This window comes from Poecilia mexicana, unplaced genomic scaffold (assembly GCF_051168715.1).
Source record: "Poecilia mexicana isolate PSO_F unplaced genomic scaffold, ASM5116871v1 scaffold_2, whole genome shotgun sequence".
Taxonomy (NCBI): Eukaryota; Metazoa; Chordata; class Actinopteri; order Cyprinodontiformes; family Poeciliidae; genus Poecilia; species Poecilia mexicana.
In genome coordinates this window covers 43,833,786-43,853,912 of record NW_028263371.1, presented here as the reverse complement: position 1 = coordinate 43,853,912, position 20,127 = coordinate 43,833,786, and the positions used below count along the sequence as shown (strand labels likewise).

The window sequence follows — 20,127 nt, the reverse complement described above, 5'->3', positions numbered from 1 at the left end:
AGGGGGAAATTTTAACAAAATGTACATATTTTGACCCTTTTTTGTTTTAAGGTTAGGGTTTTTTGATACATTGAAATTTTCTGCAAATGTTGCTATATGTGCAAAATATGTCCAATGACATTTGCGATCCCAATAGGAATATTTGCAAAAGGTCAAAGCACTGTTTGGATACAGTGTTTGGTAGACTAAATTAATTCAAGTCAATGCATGAAAACTTTCCTTTCCAGTTGCCACTTGCATCTTCTCCATTGCCCATGACTGATATAGAGCTTAGTGAGCAAGATCATGAAGGTCAGAAAGAGAGAGAGAGGTTGAGGCATTGGGATGACACATTCTTTGTATGTTTCATAAACAGAAATATATATATTTTTAATTTAATATCAAAGTAGAAAATACATGGTGTGATACATTACATTAATGAAAGGACAAAAAAATCACAGAACTAACAAAGAAAAAGAAAGGCATTGTGTTTTAAAGAATGAGCATTATTAACCATTAACAGAAATATTTAATATTTTTCTTGTAAGTGCAGGAAAAGTGAGGCTTTCAATCAACCAACTTAAGAGCAGCAACAGGTGGGAGAGGGGTGGCAGTGTGTTATTTTAATGCATGCAACTATTCCATTACTACTTTATTTATTTGTGTAAATGAATAAGGGACTTTACAAACACCTGTCAAGTCCCTTTTTCCATCCAAATTCAAAATGGAATGGATTTGATTTAGTTTGTAATATAGGGCACCATCTAATGCAGCACAAAATACACTATTGAGTCTCTACTTCATTCTGCAGCTTACACCATACATAAATCCTGGTTTATAGGACGTTCTTGGGGTTTTCTGCTAAAGTAAAACCACCCTTAAAACAATTAATTTATTTTCAGAATAGACATTCACTTATTTAATAACAACTTCCCACAAAAATATGGTACCATTATTTGAGCTGAGTGCAATAACTTTGCATAGTCATTAGTGATGCTTAATTTGCATAAAAGCAATCACAAGAGAAAACAAAAATGTCATTTTCTAATCGCCATAAATATTCCCACACGATTTATCCCTTGTTTTGAACTTCAGCTGGTTTTTCCTGTTGTTTTTTTGTTTTTCATGCTTCTCCTTTTTTGTCAATCACATATTTTTACTTCAGAGCTTTTAACAACTGCTTTTCTATTGACATATCATATTTTTTAAATTAAAAAGAAAGTATTACAGCTTACACTTGCATGTCTTCCTAAAGCCAAATTGGAAATGTAAGCTCATTAAAAGAGGCGGTTTCTTGCTTGTTTGTTCTTCCAACAAATGGTGAAAGTCAGCCTAATAAATGAAGATTGAACAGTTTATTGAAACATCTGGAATAGCATTGCAGCCCCACTTCTAAGGCTTTAAATGGTTTGAAAAACATTATCATCTAATTGTTTTTGGGTAATGAAGTCTACACATTTTGGTAATGATTGTAGTCCTTGTCTCCTCCTGCCTCTGAAAAGGAGCATTCTTAAGTTTCAGCTTTCATCATGCAGAAGTGGACTGGTTATCTGCATGCCAAGTCAGTTTTATACTGGAACACTAGAAGTTCAGATGCTTCGCTGCCTCTTGCAGTCATCCTCCCTTTTTCTCACACCGTCAGACCTAAGCACAGATACTCAGTGAAACCCTCCCCTCGTGATTCACATTACTGCACTGCTTACACACAGCCTCACAGCTGACAACCATCAGGGGTGGTTTTCTTTGGAATCGAAAGAGCAAGACGGAGCCAGACTTTTCCACTATCTTTTGTTGTTGCTTTGCAGTTTTTAGCTTCTAAAGCACAAGACTTTGTTTGGCCCATTGGATGTTCATTTTTAATTTTCAGAGGACTTCTTGTACAACTTGATCAAATTATTTCATCATGGTACCTCTTGTTCATTGTTCTTTGAGAAAAGTGTGATTTGTTTAAAGAGCAACGTGAATTGCCTCACATGTGTGCTAGCACTATTATGTGTTTGGGGAAGGCATTCTTTATATAGAAGAAACAACCCCATCCTGCAGCAGACAAAACCGCAACCATAGCAAAGGTCGGTGGTGTGATTATTTGACCCAGACTTCATGGTGAGTTCTTTTTAATGGAAACTGACAAGGGCTGAATAGCTTGGTAGTCTTTGGCAGGTCTGTTCTCCTTATGCTTTTTCACCCCCTAAATTCTGGCTAACATCAAGGCTTAATCCTATACCCCCACATTGCGTGTCAGATTTCCTTTTTTTAAGCTACAGTCAAAAAGAAGCCCCCACCCACACTATTCCCCAGCAATTTTTTGGAAAGAGAAAGTATTTTTCCAGTCCCTTACTTCATAGGCTGTAAGCTTGGAAACAAAGTGGTGAGCTTTCTTTGTGTCTGTGCTAAAGAGCCCCCCAAGCACCCTCTCCACCCTTCCAGTTCGTCAAGACAAATTCAGTGTCCATTGTGTGCAACTCAGTCAGTTCTAATCCCTGAAAATTCAAGCTTTTACTGCATATTTTGTTCAATTAGTGTTTCACCAATGGACACTCAAGTAAATAAAAATATAATCTTTTGGTTGAAGAGAGAAAAATCTTTATACTCATCGAACGATGTACTTAATTTATTTTATTTCATTTTGCTGTTAGTGGCTCATGAAAACCCAAGCTTCTATTTACCAGTTTAAAATAGTAAAGTTTATCCATTTTAAAGTAAGAAAAGGAATTAAAATAATAATTTGGATGTAGAAATGTCAACCTTTATGAATTACTGGTTGCTTTAATAGCCATTAGCTTGTGTGCATTGTTGGGTTTGTTGACCCACATCTTCCCCTTGCAATACAGAATAAACTTGTGTTTAGGTCAGATAAGTTTTCTGACTAACCAAACACAATAACATCATGGTCACCGAAGTGGCTTTTGGTACCTTTGGCAGGGTGGACAGGTGGCAAGTCCTACTGGAAAATAAAATCAGCTTCTCCATCTAGCTCGTCAGCAGAAGGAGGCAGGAAGTGGTCTAAAATTTCCGTGTCGACTGCCGCGCTGCCTTTGGACCTAATAAAACACATTGGATTAACACCATCATATAATTTTGCTCTCCAAATTATGAATAACTCTTGACACTTTATAAGAGACCTCAAGCAACTTGGATTATGTGCTTTTTCACTCTTCGTCTAAACTTCAGGATCTTGATTTCTAAATGAAATGCAAAATTTGCATTCATCTGAAGAGGTCTTTGGAGCACTAAGCAACAGTCCAGTAATTTTTTTCTGCTTGGCTTAACACAAGGAATGAGACAATGTTCTGGATAGATCTTTGTGTGTGTGTGTTGTCGTTTGAATCACTGACTCCAGCTTCCTCATTAATCTCCCCCTGACTTTTGAATGGGCTTTTCTTCCCATCAAGACTGTGGTTATATTTAATACTTTTGAACCTTTTCCTATCACAGTTCTTCCTTCCACTCAACCTTCAGATAATAAGCTTGGATCTAATACAGTGTGATCATCTAGCTTCTATTGCAATTACTTTTATAGTCTTACCTTTCTGGTGGATGGTGTTGGTGACCGTCTGCTGAACAACTGTCAAGTCAGCAGTCGTCCTTATGATTGTGTTGGCCATAGCAAAAACTAGGTCTTAAGTTTTCAATAGCTGTAACATTTACAGATATAGATCCTTAAAAAAAATCGTATGAAATAAATCTGTATAATAAATTACAATTTTAAACTTGATGCAATTCTCTTATTGAGTCGCATCTGTATATTGATAAACAAAAAGCATGAAAAACTGCATAGCAGCAACGGCAAGAGGACATTTGCTTTATAGTTTGCAGAATAATGAAGACATGTCTGAGTGATGTTTGTGTGCATCTGTCTTGTCTAAGAAGTTGCCTGAGCAACTTTGGTATAGCTTTTGTGGGATGAAGATGACTGATCACAGAACAGTAGCAGAAGCAATCAACCCAGTGTGTACGTTCATCATAAGTGATATAAATCACTTTGTCATGAAATCCAACAAACATCAGGTTCTTTCCATTCCACATTATGGCTTGGTTTGAAAGCATTCATCTTGTCTCCACCAAGCAAAAACCACATGCAGTAAAGTGGGGAATTTCCATAGTTATATTCATCTGCCATCATGTGAACACATTCTTTCTTAAGTACTAAAAAGCTGAACTTTAGATTTGGCAATGTGATATTAATTTAAATGGTTCCAAGCAATTATCATCTGTTTTTAGAACGTTTTCTGATTGTATCTGGAAAAAAAATACCAAATTTACTTGAATAAATTAAACAGCCATAAATCATCAATATGTCATTTGGTCCTGCTTCGGCATGTGTGTGTGTGAATAAGCCTTAACATGCGTGGCTGGTGGCTAAATGGTGATCTAACTGGATATGTAGACGGGAAGAGTCCCAGATTTCATGCTGTGGTTGGGTTCCTGATAGCTGAAGATAATACGGAGCACAGAGCATGTCAGCATTTTTAGAGATTAGAGGCACAATAGAATTTTGTCCAGTAAAACAGCCACCCATTGATCTGACTTGCTGAGTCTGTAACATGGACATTCGTCTCTGTTGATGTGGTCAGTAGAAGGACAGAGTTCCTTCCTTAGCAAAGGGCTAACTGTTTAAACAATTCAGCCAGAGTTACCTCAGCAGCTAACAGTCGACCTTGCTGAATGTAAAGTTCTTCTCACCTTATCACCCCAGAAAAAATGTATCTATTTACTAGTGGTTAAGGGGAGGAGATGAAACACTTTTAAGGAGGAAAGACAGAGCTGAAAGAGTTTTTTTTTTATTTTTATTTTTTTATCTTGTCCTTTAGACTTGGCGTACAGATACAACAAAAATCATATGACTTCAATGACAAGTTAATTTTAAGTTTCTAAGAAACAGCTTCCTGAATTATCTGACTAAACAACCATTTTAATCTTATTTACATTTCTTCTTTAAAAAAAACTGGCAGTATGAATGGGATCAGCATTGTATTTGTCTTTTCAGTTTTGAAGATAATCAAAGGAAATTTATAGGCAATTTCTTTTTAGACATTTGACTTTTTCTTCTTAGCGCTACGCTTGGTTTTGTCTGTCCTTCTAGATTTCTTTGTGTAAGTTCGGTGATGTTGGTGTTTGAGAGACAGGGCTGTCACAATACAAAAGTATCACACTCCTGACCGAACCTAATAAAATTACCCAGTACCAGATATCACTTTCACCAATCTTTTTTGAAGAAAGAGTTGTTTCTAGCAGTAAATATTACCAGATGCAGTCAGAATTTTTTTCTTTGCTTTAATTATCATATGTAGTAGGCAATGTAATGTAGCCCTCATTTACAGTTAACTAGATGAGTAAATGGGGGGGCTTGCTAGTCATTTCATCACTTCACTGTTTGGTCAGGGATTGAGCTGCATGCTGAGGGATATTCATCTATGTTAATTTGTACCCACAGAACACAGTACTATGTTACTTCTATCTGAAGAAGGAAAATTGGTCAGTTTGCGTTGATTTTCTCGCCACTGAGTGTCATTTGAATAAATATTATCTAAATGTTGATGATTATGGCAATCCTAGTCAGAACGTGATGGCATATCCCCATGTCATTCCAGTGACCACACACCTTGTACTAATTATCTAGTCCACAGCTGAAAACTAAACAACGTGCAGGATTTACATGCCTCACCTGTTTGCATAACAGATTCCCTTTTTAAATGTCAAGGCATTTAGATGAGTGCAACAAAGTCAAATTACCTCAGAAAGTGGATTTCTTGACTTTGAAAATGAGCAAATGAATGCAGGTCAAATTCATGGCATTTAAAGTGACATTTTATAGACTTCTATTAAGCTTTACATTTTGCTGTAAAGTTAAGGTGTGAATGTGGGCTGTATTGTATCAAGACTTATACTGTATCTAAAGATGTGAGAAATTATGGTTAGAGAACTAGTTTTCTGTCACCATTTGGTTTAATCCATGTAGAAAAGAAATCAATTTACCCTGCACAAGTACAATAGGAAACCTGCAAAGATCTAATTGATCAAAAGACTTTATAATTTTGCCATTATGGTACGTGCGATCAGATTCCCTAAGACGTTCTTCACCACTCATTCACATCACTGCAAAAAGTGGGTACAGTAAAGCTCACATCCTCTATGTGCTTCTCTCGCCTTGAGTAATCAGCCTCGTAATCAGTTTCACAATCTATCAAAGATCAGTCTGAAGATCTTTTAAGGATATCTTTCACAAATTAAAAGAAGAATCTGGAGATTTTGTATTTCTTTGCATTATCAGTTTAAGATCAATCAATAATAATTAGACTTTGCGTGAGTATTATAATAAAAATCAATGGGAACTAGGTCAACATAATCAAGAATTACATTTGTCATTAATAAAGCTGTGTATTTAGTTGATGGTACTACTTACTTTATTTGAACCAACTTGTATTTCTGCTGAGGTTCTGAACCCTTTCTACTGATGTTAAATGTATATTTAATTATTGGATATGCATGTAACTTAACTTGACCATTGAGTCATGTAATGGAGTTAATGTTGTTTGTCTCTGTTCAGAATGGGGGTTATAAATCTTCAGAACTATTTGTGGTTAACTTTCCTCTTGCATTTTTATTAAATTGTTTTGGCAGCACATAGGTCTTTCAAAGGCTTATTCCTCATCCAACTGTTGAATATTTCTGATAAATAAACATTTTACAAAAAATTAAGTGGGGCTATTAGGCATTTATTTAGCTTGTGTAATAATAGATCAACATTTTCCTTTGCATAAAAAAGGTTGTTCTTGAACTCCAGTAATTTGAGGTCCAAGTAACTTTTTACTTGGAAAGTTTCAAGGACTTGCATAATGAAAATACAAAAGTCAAGGGAGAGAACAAAGGCAGAAGAATACCGAGGAAGATTTAGTCTTTTTTTTCTCTTAGGTTAAGTAGCTGTAATTTCAGACATCTCTATAAAAGCACCACTAATTAGAAAAGGCTTGAATATGTGAGATTTCTGCTTATTCTGTTGTCACTAAGCATCACATTTAGTTAATTTATAAAGCAATTTAATTAAGTGTGATAAAGTATAGGCAAACCTGATCTTATGTTGTAAAATTATAATTATAAAGCTATGGAAATATTATAATTACTCTTCCTACACATGCACATTTAAACATTACCACACAGTTGGTGATTCAGATGTGTCAGAAAGATAATTGCACACCACTGGTTGTCTTTTTTTTTAAATTGTTTTCATGGTGTATTTATGAGCTGCTGCCATAAATGAACAGCAGCACAGCTAGAACTCCAGTTTGTCTACCCTGAAGATCTGGGCATCGAGGAGGCAGTGCCAAGGAAAATTAGTTTTCAGACAGAACATCTTGAGCCCTCCATTTTATCAGATACATTGTACATCAATGAAGAACACCACCTAGAATGTGCAAGTTGTTTGTCTAATGTCAAATATCTAACTATCACTGTGCCAGAGATAATTAAGCATTAGAATCATAAAGTCACATTTAGGGCTTGCAGTGAATATCCGCAATTTTGTGCTTTTCAATTATCAAGAGATCCCACTAGAACAAGGAGTTCTCTTTCTCTTGTTTTCCAAGTTCACAGAAGTTCAGAAGGACATGTCTCTTTACAAAAGAATTCAGTCTCGCAATCTTGATCATTTTTCACTGTTGTCTTAAATAGCTTTCTCAGTGCACCAAGCAGCTCTCTACAGGACTTGGTGTCACAAGACTGGAATTGTAGAGATATTCTGTCTAGTGATTGCCATGGATGAAAAGGCATCTCTTTTTCAAGAAATATTGTTTTAGCATCCTAATATAAAATAACTATCATGACTTCCCCAAAATGTCCCAGAGCTGTGTTACATTCCCAGCCTTTATCCTGTGCATAAATCAGTATTTTACACATGGGTGTGCCCCACTGGTGAAATAATAACAGACCTATTCAAAACTTTTGTTTGATTGTTTTCATTACTTCTCTCAGTAAATCCAGCTCTTATGCAGAGCTGGAGTCTCTGGATTGAGAGGAGTTTTTTTTTTTTTTTTTTTTTTTTACCTGCTAAACATCATTTCCCCCGTCTAAAGGCAGAAACAGCAATTTAAAAGTTTTACAGACTTTCCTAGGCTTTTGTGGTTTTATAGCAAATATTTTCAAAATAAACATACATTGAAACAAATAGGTTACATATTTAAGCTCTTGTCTGTAACTGTTGACAGTGTTTACAGATAGAGGGAGCTATTTTATTTATTTATTTATTTTTTACCAGTTAATCTGTTGACTTAAGAACAAGCAATAATGAGTGTTAGTCACAAGGAAGAAATTAAGGCATTCATTTAGTTATTAAGTGCAATAACAAAATTATTATTTACCTTCCTCATATAACTGCTACAGTTGTGATCAGATTCTGTGGGAAACACAAATTATTTAGGGTGGCCATATCTTTGAATTGCTCTAATTGTCATGTTTAATTTCCATGGTCTCATAATGTAATAATTCTACATTTAGATGTCTTTTTTTAACTAATGCAAGTAAAATAGGAAAGAGGGGTTACAGCTTTCGTGTTTCGTGCACGAAAACTGTGCAATATTTGCGTTTGTTTCAAATATTGGAGTGAACAAGTGTCACCAGTAGGAGTGCGGAAAAAATAACGGATGTTGTATCTATTGAGAATACATCTATATGGCTTAGACTGCTTTGAGACACTCAAGGTAATGTAACCCTGTGAAGCAATACCACAGTTTCAACATATTAACACAGCCCTAATTACTTTTACTTAAAAATGGAAAACAACCATTATATGTACTGTTGCAGAATAAATAATAATCACTTATTCAACATTTATTTACATAAACATAACTATTTAATGAACACACTATACAGTATAGTGGTTTTCAACTTCTAATTCAACAAGATATTGCATCTTTACGCTGTTTCTGCTTTTGATAGAGTAATACTGGGAGCATACCAAGCTGATAATTGATAAATGAGCGATCCAACTATAGTTTTAAAAGTGTTGCAATTAGAGATGTGCCGATCAGGTTTTTTCCTCCCGATACTGATACCGATCACCCATGAGGGCCGATCACCGATACCGATCACATAATTATTATTATTATTATTTTAATCATAAACACTACCGGTTACATTATGTGGAAACCATGAATTCACCTTAATTTAGACAAAAACTTGTTTTTAATAACTTTTTTCAAGAAGAAAACTAAACAAAACAGGCATTGTGTAAATTGTACTGCTATTGATAATACTGTCTTTAACAGACTGATAACATATGAAGGCTCTGAAGAGGCTAAATAACCCAAAGAGCCAAAATAAAACTTCTCAACATTGCCAAAAAAATTCAAGTATAAAACTTAACATTCAAAGGCAAAAACAGGTTCCATTACAATAAACAATCCAGAGTTACTGAATGAAAACTTCCTGATAGCATGGCAGCTAGCTGATTACTGCTAGCTCTGAGTGGCTGTTTCTGAGCGGAGTAATTATGCAGAACAGGGAGGAGATCGATTGTTTTTTTTAGAGATTATCTGTCTCATGTTAGGACAGCGAAAGTTTTAAAACGTATGTAAAATTTATTTTTTTAGGTTATATGCTGCAGCTTTAAGCAGGTTTGGTGTGAGAGTCACTACCAGGTGGAGCAGAAGCGAAGCTCCGTCTGTGAAATATTACTATCTGTAGCGTAGCAGCGGTTCAACAGCGAGAACAGAACCAGCGTCTTACATCGCAGCTCGAATACTTAAATAATTTTGCGGGTTATTTGTTTAGCTTTCTGACCATCATGCTAATCCGGGTGAGTATTTGTAGCTGTGCGCTGCTTTACCTGCTATCTGGTCGCTCCGTATGTCTTTTTTACTGCAGTGAGCCTCGATGTAGCCAAACTCTGTCAAGTATGGCATTGTTTTTATGCCATATTAGCTTTGTTGTGTTGATGGAATTTGACCTGCTTCAATTTTCCGCCTCAACACGCAAACTTCCCCATTCACTCAGTGCGTTATAGTTACACATCGCTTAGGATTTGTTGCTGCGCGTTTGCGCAGTGAAGGAAAGAGGAGACCAGCTGCACAGGCAGGCTGGAAATGAGATGCAGGTGATCGGTATCGGTAAAAGAGACAATGATCGCCGATCACCGATCATGCACTTTTTCACGAAAATCGGCCCGATTATGATCGGTGACCGATCGATCGGCACACCTCTAGTTGCAATAGGTGGTACTTGTTTTGTTTAGCCCATATAAAATAATTTCAAACAACCAAATTAGTTTTTCTTTAGGCCAAGGGAAATGCTGATGTGACCTTCTTTTAGGCGGCTTGTTGTCAGTGTTAAGCAGTAAGTTGGGGAGGGGCTTCAGTCACAGTTTACATCTAAAATCATGAGATGCCTTTGCTAAAATGAGATGGCAAGCTTACTGTGTGAATGGATAGAGATATATCCAGTTATTTCATGTTGTGCTCTTATATTTATGATTTTGGTGTTTCTGTCCATTGGGATATAAAAATGTAAACATTTGTCATCATCAGTAATTTATTATTATGGTATGTCAATAATTTCCTCTGGACAGAAAATGGTTGTCACAGCAAATGGAGTGCACAGGTTTAGTGAAATGTGCCCCACTGATTTAACCAGACGCTTGCTGAACTTTTAAAAGAGGTTAAATAATGAACAACTCAAACCATGATCAAATCATGTTTAGCAACAATCTTCTAGCACAGCTGTTACAAAATGAATTAGTTTCTTTTAATGACTTCTATGAAATCACACAACCCAATCTAATACTATAATTCCCTATTAGGCAGCCTTACTCCAGCAGTCGCTGTATTTGCATTGTAACAGTGTGCAGAAATGCATCAGGGTATTAAATGTATTTAGCTAACAATGTGTGACAGGATGAAGCATGTCTGCCTAGCTCAATCTGTGATTCTATTTAAGGGATTTGCATGCAATCAGAATAATTCATGTCCTGCTCTGCCACAACATATTGCTGCGGGTGCCATGTTGGAAACGGCTGATGAGAGTGACTGAAGTTGAGCCTCTCTGCTCCCCGTTAAGTGACCTAGTGTAGTGAGGAAATAATTTTAGAGGCGACTCATCTCTGTTGGGATTTGTTCGTTGAACGATATATTGCTGCACACTGTAAACACAGATTGCTTGGGAGCGCTGTCATCTTTTTAACACGTCCTCCTTTGAGTAAACATTTCTCATGAGATTTATTGCAACAGAGGACACATTAATAATGTGTACATTAATGCATTCTCATGAAGGTGCTGTGAAAAAAAGTTATGTGCCTTTACTGATTTCTTCAGTTTTCTTTTTTATTTTATTTTATCATCATTATTTATTTACTTTTTATGATGTAAAAATTTAATATAATAATTCCCAATTTAATATGCCACAATGGTAAATCACAAATCAACCGCTATTTACATTTCGAGAAGGCTTTGAAGAAATATGATAATCTTTAATTTAGAAAATGATGCTTATTGCTGAGTTTAGTTTGGGTTTTTTGTTTCTTTTTTGTGTTTTCTGGTTGAATTTGTATTTTTGTTTTTAATTTACATTTGTTTAATTTGGGGGACTGTATTGCTTAATGTGAATCCTATGGTAACTGTACTACTATTGCTTGTTTGCTTAGTTATATAAAAATTCAATAACCATATTGCTAATAAAAATACTTGAAATAGTTGTAGCTGTCATGATTGTCAAGTTATTAGATTTATTTTCAAACAGGGGAAAGCAAGAATACTTTGGATGTTTTCTGTAATAAAATCGAATCATTTAAAAAAAAACTGCATTTCATATATACTCGGGTTATTTGACAATGATTAAACACAGAAACGGTAAAAGTCTGTAAGGATGTAAATACTTTTTAGAGCACTCTAATACTGTATGAGTGACTGTTTCCTGCTAGTTGGGGGCAGGCCCTGCCCTGTGAACACATGCTCAAATAGACCTCAGGTTATTGCAACACTCGTGGGCGTGAGTCTCAACATGTAGGGTAGGCTTTGGTGCAGCATCTTGTGGAATCATTTTTCCTCTTCTCTTTATTGAGAAAGAGGTGAAGATGTTGCTGGAACGTTGTCGCTCGTCCACACAGACTCGTGTGTCCTGCCATTGGTAGACCAGCAAAATGACAGGTATGTGTCTGTTTAAAGGAGACTTTATCATCCTCATTGGCTTATGGGGCTTTCACCGGGTAATCATTGATGGAGTGATTGTGTGTACAGCTGAAACTGTTTCAAGTCTGAGCATTCCTTTTGTTTTCGGGTGTGTCAGGCATAGGTTGTTTTTTGCTTGTTTGCTCATATTTTTTGCTAGCAATTCCACCATGTGCTTTGAGTAATTATCATCCTCCTGAGAGGAATTTTGTGTAGGTTTGTTGCTCACAAAAAGCTACAGTAGTTTGTGGCTTGCTGCTTTTTTCAGGGCTTCCTTGCTTTCTATTTGGAAGTGCTCAGCATAGGATTGCCAAAAGTGTTTCAGTTTTTTAGCGTTTTGCCTGAAATCGATACTCCTTGGAATGTTCCTTTTGTGAATTTGTTTGGTTTGCTGGTTAAAACAGGTTAAAGTTCAACCTGGTGAACTTGTTTGGGACTAAAGTTGTTAGTTTTATCAGGGAAATCAATACACGGTTTTGCAAAGAGTGATTATGTGCTGTAGGTCTTTAGAGAGGCTGTTGCTGATAGTAACTACTGTATTTCTCCCAACTATTCTTTTGATTTTACATAAGGCTGATTAGTCAGTCTTAAAAGCATCTGTGTCTTAAAGGGTCAAATTCTTGTTTTTAAACAGCCTATTTCCTTTTGTTCTCAATTTAACTACTTTCCATACACCTCTACAGTTTAGGGTGTTTAAGATTTGAGACTTGGTATACTCTAAGATCATTTCATCTTCTTGACCATGTAAGGTTAGAGTAAACTCAACAGTCAGCCAAAGAGACTGGTACAACTAAATATACCATAACTAAATGCCAAAAATCTTTCTCAAAATGTCAAACATTCTCAAAAATGGGGATATACCACACCTGATGTCATCATCAAGATATTTACCTATATTATCCCTATTGCAAGATTTTTTTATGTTGTGCAGACTTAGTGCAGTTGCCTTTTTGGAAAAGTAATCAGAGTTGAAGTTTCTAACCAACCCATTCAGAAGTGACAGACAGCTAAAAATCATTTACGTCTGATCCATAGCCAATTTCTCAGAGTACCTTTACTTAAATGCAATAATATTTTGGTTTTTATGTTCAAAATGCTGTATTTTTCCTATGTGGTAATCGGTAACATATTTAACCAGTAAGATAGACCTCAATGGATAAAGATTAATTGTGGAAGAAACTGCTAAACATTTGGAAATTTAATTTAAGACATCACAGCTTTTTATTTCTGGGATTACTTGAAAATGTCACATTTAAAAAAAAAAAAAATTACTTGACTCACTGAACGTTAACTGCCCAGATCTTTTGCCACCTCCACTTCAGATACATCACAACTGATTTGTTGTAGAATCTAAAATTTTGTTGTAGAGAAGCTATTTTAGCAGCACTGGCAGAAATATTTACTTTTTATATTTGAAAATGATATAATATAAGGATCACTTTAACAACATTTTTTTAGATAAAAATATATTTTCCCTCTTCAAGTTGCAATTTTAAAACTGATTCCTAGCATAGATTTCTCAATAAACTTTTCATGTGTATGTGTGTAATTTGTTTTGAGCAGGCATGTTTTTATCTGTGCTGAAAGTCGGTTTTTCAGTGTCGGTCATGTTCTTTAAGACAAATCTTCCATGTTGAAAGGTAATAGGAGTAATTGATTTATGTCAGGTGAACTGTACATCTTCAGCTGACAGTAGGGCTGTTGTAAACGAATATTTCAGTAATCGAGTAATCTATCGATTATTCTTACGATTAATCGAGTAATCGGATAAAAAAAATTTATAAAATGAAATATTGGTAAATCTGGCATAATACCGGTTTTACTATCAGATATCAATATCAGTCCAATTTTTCATATTTGAGCATCCCTAACAGTTGCTTTTTTGTAGTTTAGAAAACTAACCTGTAACAATAATAGCTCACTTTCTAAGTTAACCAGAAGAAAAGTTATAGAAAAATCTGAAATTATATTGAATTTAATAACAAAGAGGCAGGCTCACAAATATGCTTATAAAAAATGTCTACAATCCAGCTTTTAGTTTATGTATTCATCTTCAGTGAGTTTAATAGATTAATTAAACTCACCTTGCCACCTAACCTGTCACGCTTTGGGTTTGAAAATACGGGAAATGCCGCCTGGAGTGGGAGGAGAGGGCGAATGAACGAACGTAAGATGGGGTGGAGGGGAGGAAATAGACCAGCGGACTGACGAACCGTTAGACCAGGGGACGAACACGGGGGGAAGCAATACGGGATATTTACGACACCTTCACTGGTCACACTCAGAAACTCATCTACCAGCCATGTACGATGCGCTCCGCCACCCGTTTCTTCAGACCGGCATATGAAATTTATTGTGCGGTTCGTCGGTAAAGCTACATTTACACGGTAAGCATCAGCTACTCAGCCGCCCGCCATGTTCAGGCTATCCGCTCACCTCAGCGCTCTTCCCGCCGTTCGCTTTCAACCAGCAGCCCCGGAGGAGAAATGCTGCCGTACTCCAGGCATTCCCCCAGTCATTTTAAGGATGCTTATTGGTTCCCCAAAAACGATAAAAAGTCGGGCATTATCATCAATCAATAAAATCCCCACGGGCCAATCTTGAAGATTGGACTTTATGCCGCTGAGACTTAGCTTTTGTCAACAACTCAGAGGCGGAAGTGAGAGCTCCGCGCAACGCAAATGGGTGATTCTCACGAACCCAGTCATTTGAATGTCTAAGAAGATTTTAAAGTCATACTCATGAAAATTAAAAATAATTCACTTTTATTTGAACAATCATCATTTCTAATATTTGGCACAGTTAATTGTTAGTTACCAAAATATTTTTTTAAATGTTTTTTAACTAATTTTAGAGTCAGAAATTCATTACCGTAATGCGTCCACAGTAAAAAAAAATGCTTTCACCTCAATTTATCATTGTAATTATTCGAGCTGGTTTATAAAAAAATACTACCAACTTGTGTAAAATAATGTAAACTAGCTCAATATTGTAATATCTAATGATTTCCTATTAAATAATAAAATATATTTTAATAAAAGTGAGTGTCCAGAGGTGCAAAACTCATTACCGTAGCACCTTGTTCGAAGTCCTGTTAAATTTATAGAATTTTTTAAAATTGAGTTATTTTGACCCATAATGTACCACAAAGAAGAGAAGACAAAATATGGCTAAAAAATAAGATTGTTTGACATATTTTGATTATGATAATTGTTATGTTTCTCCTTGCATACGCCTATTCGCACACCATAGGCGATCATTACCGTAATGTGCATTACCTCATGTGCTTAAAAAGTAAATGATTAGATATTTTTCTGTAGAGAAGATATCAGGGAATTTGTATTGTAGGTGAAAAAATTTTAGCTGACTCACCATGGCATGCTACCATTTTAAGCTATCTCATGCGATTGTCACTCATTACCGTAATGCACAACTTTCATTACCGCGTAATTTTAGACCTGTTGCGGTAATGAAAAACAAGATTACGGTGATGAACAGTGTCTTTTTGAAATGAAAACATAGATAAATACATAGTGCATTTAAACTTTAATGCTCCTTCTTATTGTTTTTTTTACACAATTACAGCAGTTTTTTATTTACTTCCTACTTATGAAAAATGGTTATACTATTTTATGGCAACAAATATTAATTACCTAATGTGAAGGGCAAAAGGAAGTAGTGCTGGATATCAATTAAAATGTCCAAAAATGCTTAGATTCAGAGGGACCCATTTCAGCTCATGATCCAATTTGATGGTTTTTCGATTCAGTTAAGGATATTCCACTATCAAAATTTTACTTGGAAGGTGAATGAGTGAAAGAAGATGTATACTGGGGGCAGTTCTCCTGGACTGGCAGCCCAGGGGGGTGGTCCACCTACAGAGTATGCTCCAACTACAGAGGGTTCTTGGGCCTCCCTGGTAATGTCTATTCTGTGGTTCTGGATTAGTCGAATCTAAGCTTCAGGAAGAGCAGTGTGGGTTTTGTCAACACTAGACCAGCTCTACACCCTCAGCAGGTCCTGGAGGGTCCGTGGAAGTTCGCCCAATCAATCTACATGCGTATTGTGAACTTGGAAAAGGTGTTCGACCGTGTCCTTCAGGGAGCCCTGTAGGGGCTGACAGTAAGTCGGGCTGGTTTCCGGTGAGAGTTGGACTCCGCCAAGGCTGCCCTTTGTCATCGATTCTGTTCATTACTTTCATGGACAGAATTTCTAAACGCAGCCAAGATGTGGAGAGGGTCCGTTTTGGTGGCCTTCGCATCTCTGCTTTTTGCAGATGATGTGGTCCTGTTGGCTTCATCAGGTCATGATCTACAGGTTTAGTTCCCAGTATATCTGTAGTCATGGATGGGAAAATGGAGTGAGAAATTGACAGGTGGATTGGTGCAGCGTCCACAGTGAAGCATATACTGCTTTTCATTGTAAGCAGTAATGGCTTTCCATTATGGTTCAGCAATATGCAACATTTTCTCAGTTGCACTGGTCTGCCCTGGTGAAGAGAGAGCTGAGTCAAAAGACAAAGCTCTCAATTTACTGGCCAATCTACAACCCTTCCCTCATTTATGGACATGAGATTTGGGTCATCACCAAAAGAACAAGATCACAGCTACAAGAGGCTAAAATGTTTTTTCTCTGAGCTCTCCTGTAGAGACAAGGTGAGGAGCTTGGTCATCTGGGAGGGACTCAGAGTAGAGCCACTGCTCCTCCACATTGAGAGGAGCCAGTTGAGGTGGCTTGGGCATCTGGTGAGGATGCCCGAGCCACCTCAATAAATAAATCACCCTTACATAAAAATAAATGAATAAAAATAAAAAAAAACACCCAGTGAAGGACATAGCCTATTATCCAGGTCTGTGTAATATCGATTTTTGCGATATATATCAATATTTTCTTTCCTAGAAAAAATCGATATAGTAATGCAAGTATTGCAACATCCAACTGTCGTCTTGTTCACTCATTGCTTGCTTCGCCGGGAGAGTGATTAGGTCATCAGGCTTAGAGTGATTCCTTCAGATGTTAAGTGTCAAGGTTAAAAAGGTATCAAACTATTCAGAGCAGGTACTTGGTGCACTTTATTTACTTCACAAATGCATGTAAGCTACAGTTTGTACTGTTTCAATTAAAAGAAACATGTCTTCTCACCACTTCTTTGATTCATTTTGTCCAGCTGTTGACTTTAAGTCTGTGTCCATGTCCAACTAGAGCCAGGTATTGTGTAGTTGGTGCTTTTAATCAGTTTTCAGTTAAATTAATTCAATCCAACTCTAAGTCACAAAATGTCACCAAAATCACTCTGTCCCTCTAAAATCTTTCAGAAAATTGCAAAAGTGTATTGAATTGTATTCTTTGCTGAATATCGCAATATATATGGTATCGTGAGCAGAATATCGTGTATTGTATTGTGTCGTGAGATTATTGAATCACTACAGCCCTACTATTCCTGAGGATTGATGAATTCGTCCAATTGCCCAACCTTACATTAGCAGAGATGAAAAAAAGTCAGTTGTGGGTTTGTTTCCATGGCTCAACGTTGGTAGAGCCATGGAAAGAGCCGTTGGTACATTTGCAGATGTATGTTTTGTTACATGCCATTTTATTATTTATGTGTAGTTAAATGTTAGTGTAATTATAAAGTGTTCATTACCGAAACATTCTTATTCATTACCGACATACGTTTTTTCATTACCGCTATGCTCATTTTATGATAATTTATTTAGATTAGATAAAAGAATTACATGAACTTTTTAATTCCTCAATGAAATGGTCAGACTCTTTTATATTATGGTTGTGTTGTTTTTTCAATTTAATGATTTAACACAAAATTAGAACAAAAATAGATTTTAAAATTGTATTCATGTTACGGTAATGAAATAAATGTTTACATTAAAATAATAAATTTTGTTATTAATGACTATTCTTTGTTGGTACCTTCTCCTTTGTGGACACTGAAGTCCATGGTGTCCAAAAAAAGTGGAAAAATGTTTTTGTGGTTTCATATTTCTTCATCAAAATTGTGTTACGGTAATGAATTTATTTCTTCAAAGTCAGACTAAAATGTCTAAAAATACCTTTAAAAATATGCATAGAGGTTATAATTTTACATTGAAAGATAAAATTAGATTCTATTTTATAAAGAAGGTGTGTTTTTGTGTGCATACAATGCATTTTTATTTTTGTTGTAAGTTGTACCATGTTCGTGAGAATCACCCAAATGAAGTCCCGGCCAGAACACGGTGCGCTAACTAATAAAACATAAATTAACGAAGCTTCGAGGCAGGTAAATTTTCCTCGAGGAATTTTAGTAATCGAGGTACTCGAATCATTCGAGGAATCGTTTCAGCCCTAGCTGACAGAGCCTCATTTCTTTGACAGACGTACAAAAGTTTTCCTTTTTGGATTTCTAAAAGTAATATCTTCTTAGAATTGTGAGTATTTCTGCCATTAACCCTGTTGTCCAACCACTGTATATGTTTGTAAACTTCTGTACTTGCAACAATCTTCAGTCTGTAAATCAGTATGAGCTACTTTGCTTTTTGCAGTAAAAATCCTGAACTAAATGTTTCTCCTCACAGAAGTGACCCATATTTCTGTGCTATCTAGAAATCCCTGTAATAGATTCGGCTTTGAGCCCTCTTGGTGCCTCTCCACAGGCTTTGCACACCTGAGTGTGAGCAGTTTATCCCGTACTTTGCAGACCTCAGGATTACTCAGTCTGAATTACAAGTGTCAGTGGGCCGCCATCTTCACTTCTCCCACAGATACTTTTTGATGCAAAAGTGTGGACTTTGGTTAAACCATTTAAAGGAAACTGGTATAGCCTAATCTCACTGTGGTTTTCGCTTCTTGCTATCAGGTTTAATTTATAGGACCATGTTTGACAAAAACTGCATACAAATGGTCTTGTTGCTCTTAGTTTGCAGACCCATCAAATAGTATTTCATATAAAACCTAAAATCCATAGGGCTATAATTGTTTATGTAGCTGCTTCTTACAGGTTCTTACTTTTTATTGTTTTGGGATAAGGAGTTTTATCGAAGTCTTTGTGTTCAACATGTACACAGAGCATACAAAATGTGTTGTTCTTGTCTAAATTGTGAAAGTATTTCTTTTAAAACCAGATGTGTTTGAAGGTAAACTCTGATGTAAAAGAAAATTATTAAGTAGTACTTAACTTTGTGCGTAATGTTTAAGGATGCTGCACCTCTGGTCTAATAGTAAAACTCATTTGTCTACATAAAAAAAGTGATTTCAAGTTTATGCAGTTGTAGTGTAGAGTACGATCACTTTCCTTGGTTTGATGTTATCTCAAATCTGCTTTCTGTTCTCTGATTTTTTTCCTCCCCTTCTGTTTATCTTCTGTCTTTCTGCGTTACACTTAATATAAACATCAGCATGTAATATAACTCCTCCTAAAGCATGGTGCCTGCTGGACAGGATGCAGGCATGTGAATTAAATACAGCATCAAGTTAAGGCTTCTTGCCTTGAGTCATTATTTTTTTTAGCTTTATGTAGAACCATAATGTCTTACAGTAACTGAGTCAACCTTGGACTCTTCTGTATAAATGTTGTCCAGCAACAGATGTGGAACCATTCAGTAACTGAGACTTGGCATGAAAATGGTCATGGATGCAAGTTTGAAAATCTGAGCCAAAATCTAAAGTGGAATGACTAAAAATATGCTACAAATAATCTTTTCTCCAAACTACACACCTCCACCTGATTAATATGGCGTATACAGATTTTTAAAGTCTTCTGCTTGTACAAAAAAGACTCACAAACCTCAATGAAATTAAGCAACATTGAAAAAAGAAGAGTCAGCCAGACTTCCTTAATACCACTGTAGGGGCTTGATTAGGTAATTCAGAGGGTTTCTCATCTTATTGCTGGCAATGAGGGTTTTTCATGTTGTCACATGATAAGGTATTCAGATTTTTCATGCAGTTAGGCTCTAGTTTTAATAAATGACACTGTTATAGTAGTTTAAATGCTTCTGAT

At 36.1% G+C, this 20,127-nt stretch overlaps 1 protein-coding gene across 3 annotated transcripts in view; it reads left to right on the top strand.

Annotated features, from left to right (window-relative positions):
* Positions 1 to 20,127, top strand: part of pkp4 (plakophilin 4) — a 92,945-nt gene that overhangs the window by 1,131 nt on the left and 71,687 nt on the right. The window contains exon 1 of one of the 3 annotated variants that reach the window (XM_014996953.2): positions 11,957 to 12,110. The exons of 1 other annotated variant lie outside the window; for it this stretch is intronic. In XM_014996953.2, coding sequence (XP_014852439.1) covers positions 12,104 to 12,110 — 7 coding nt within the window. In that variant the 5' untranslated portion in view covers positions 11,957 to 12,103. Of the gene's footprint in view, positions 1 to 11,956; positions 12,111 to 20,127 lie in introns of those variants that run through there. One more of the 3 variants, XM_014996960.2, reaches the window with a different exon arrangement.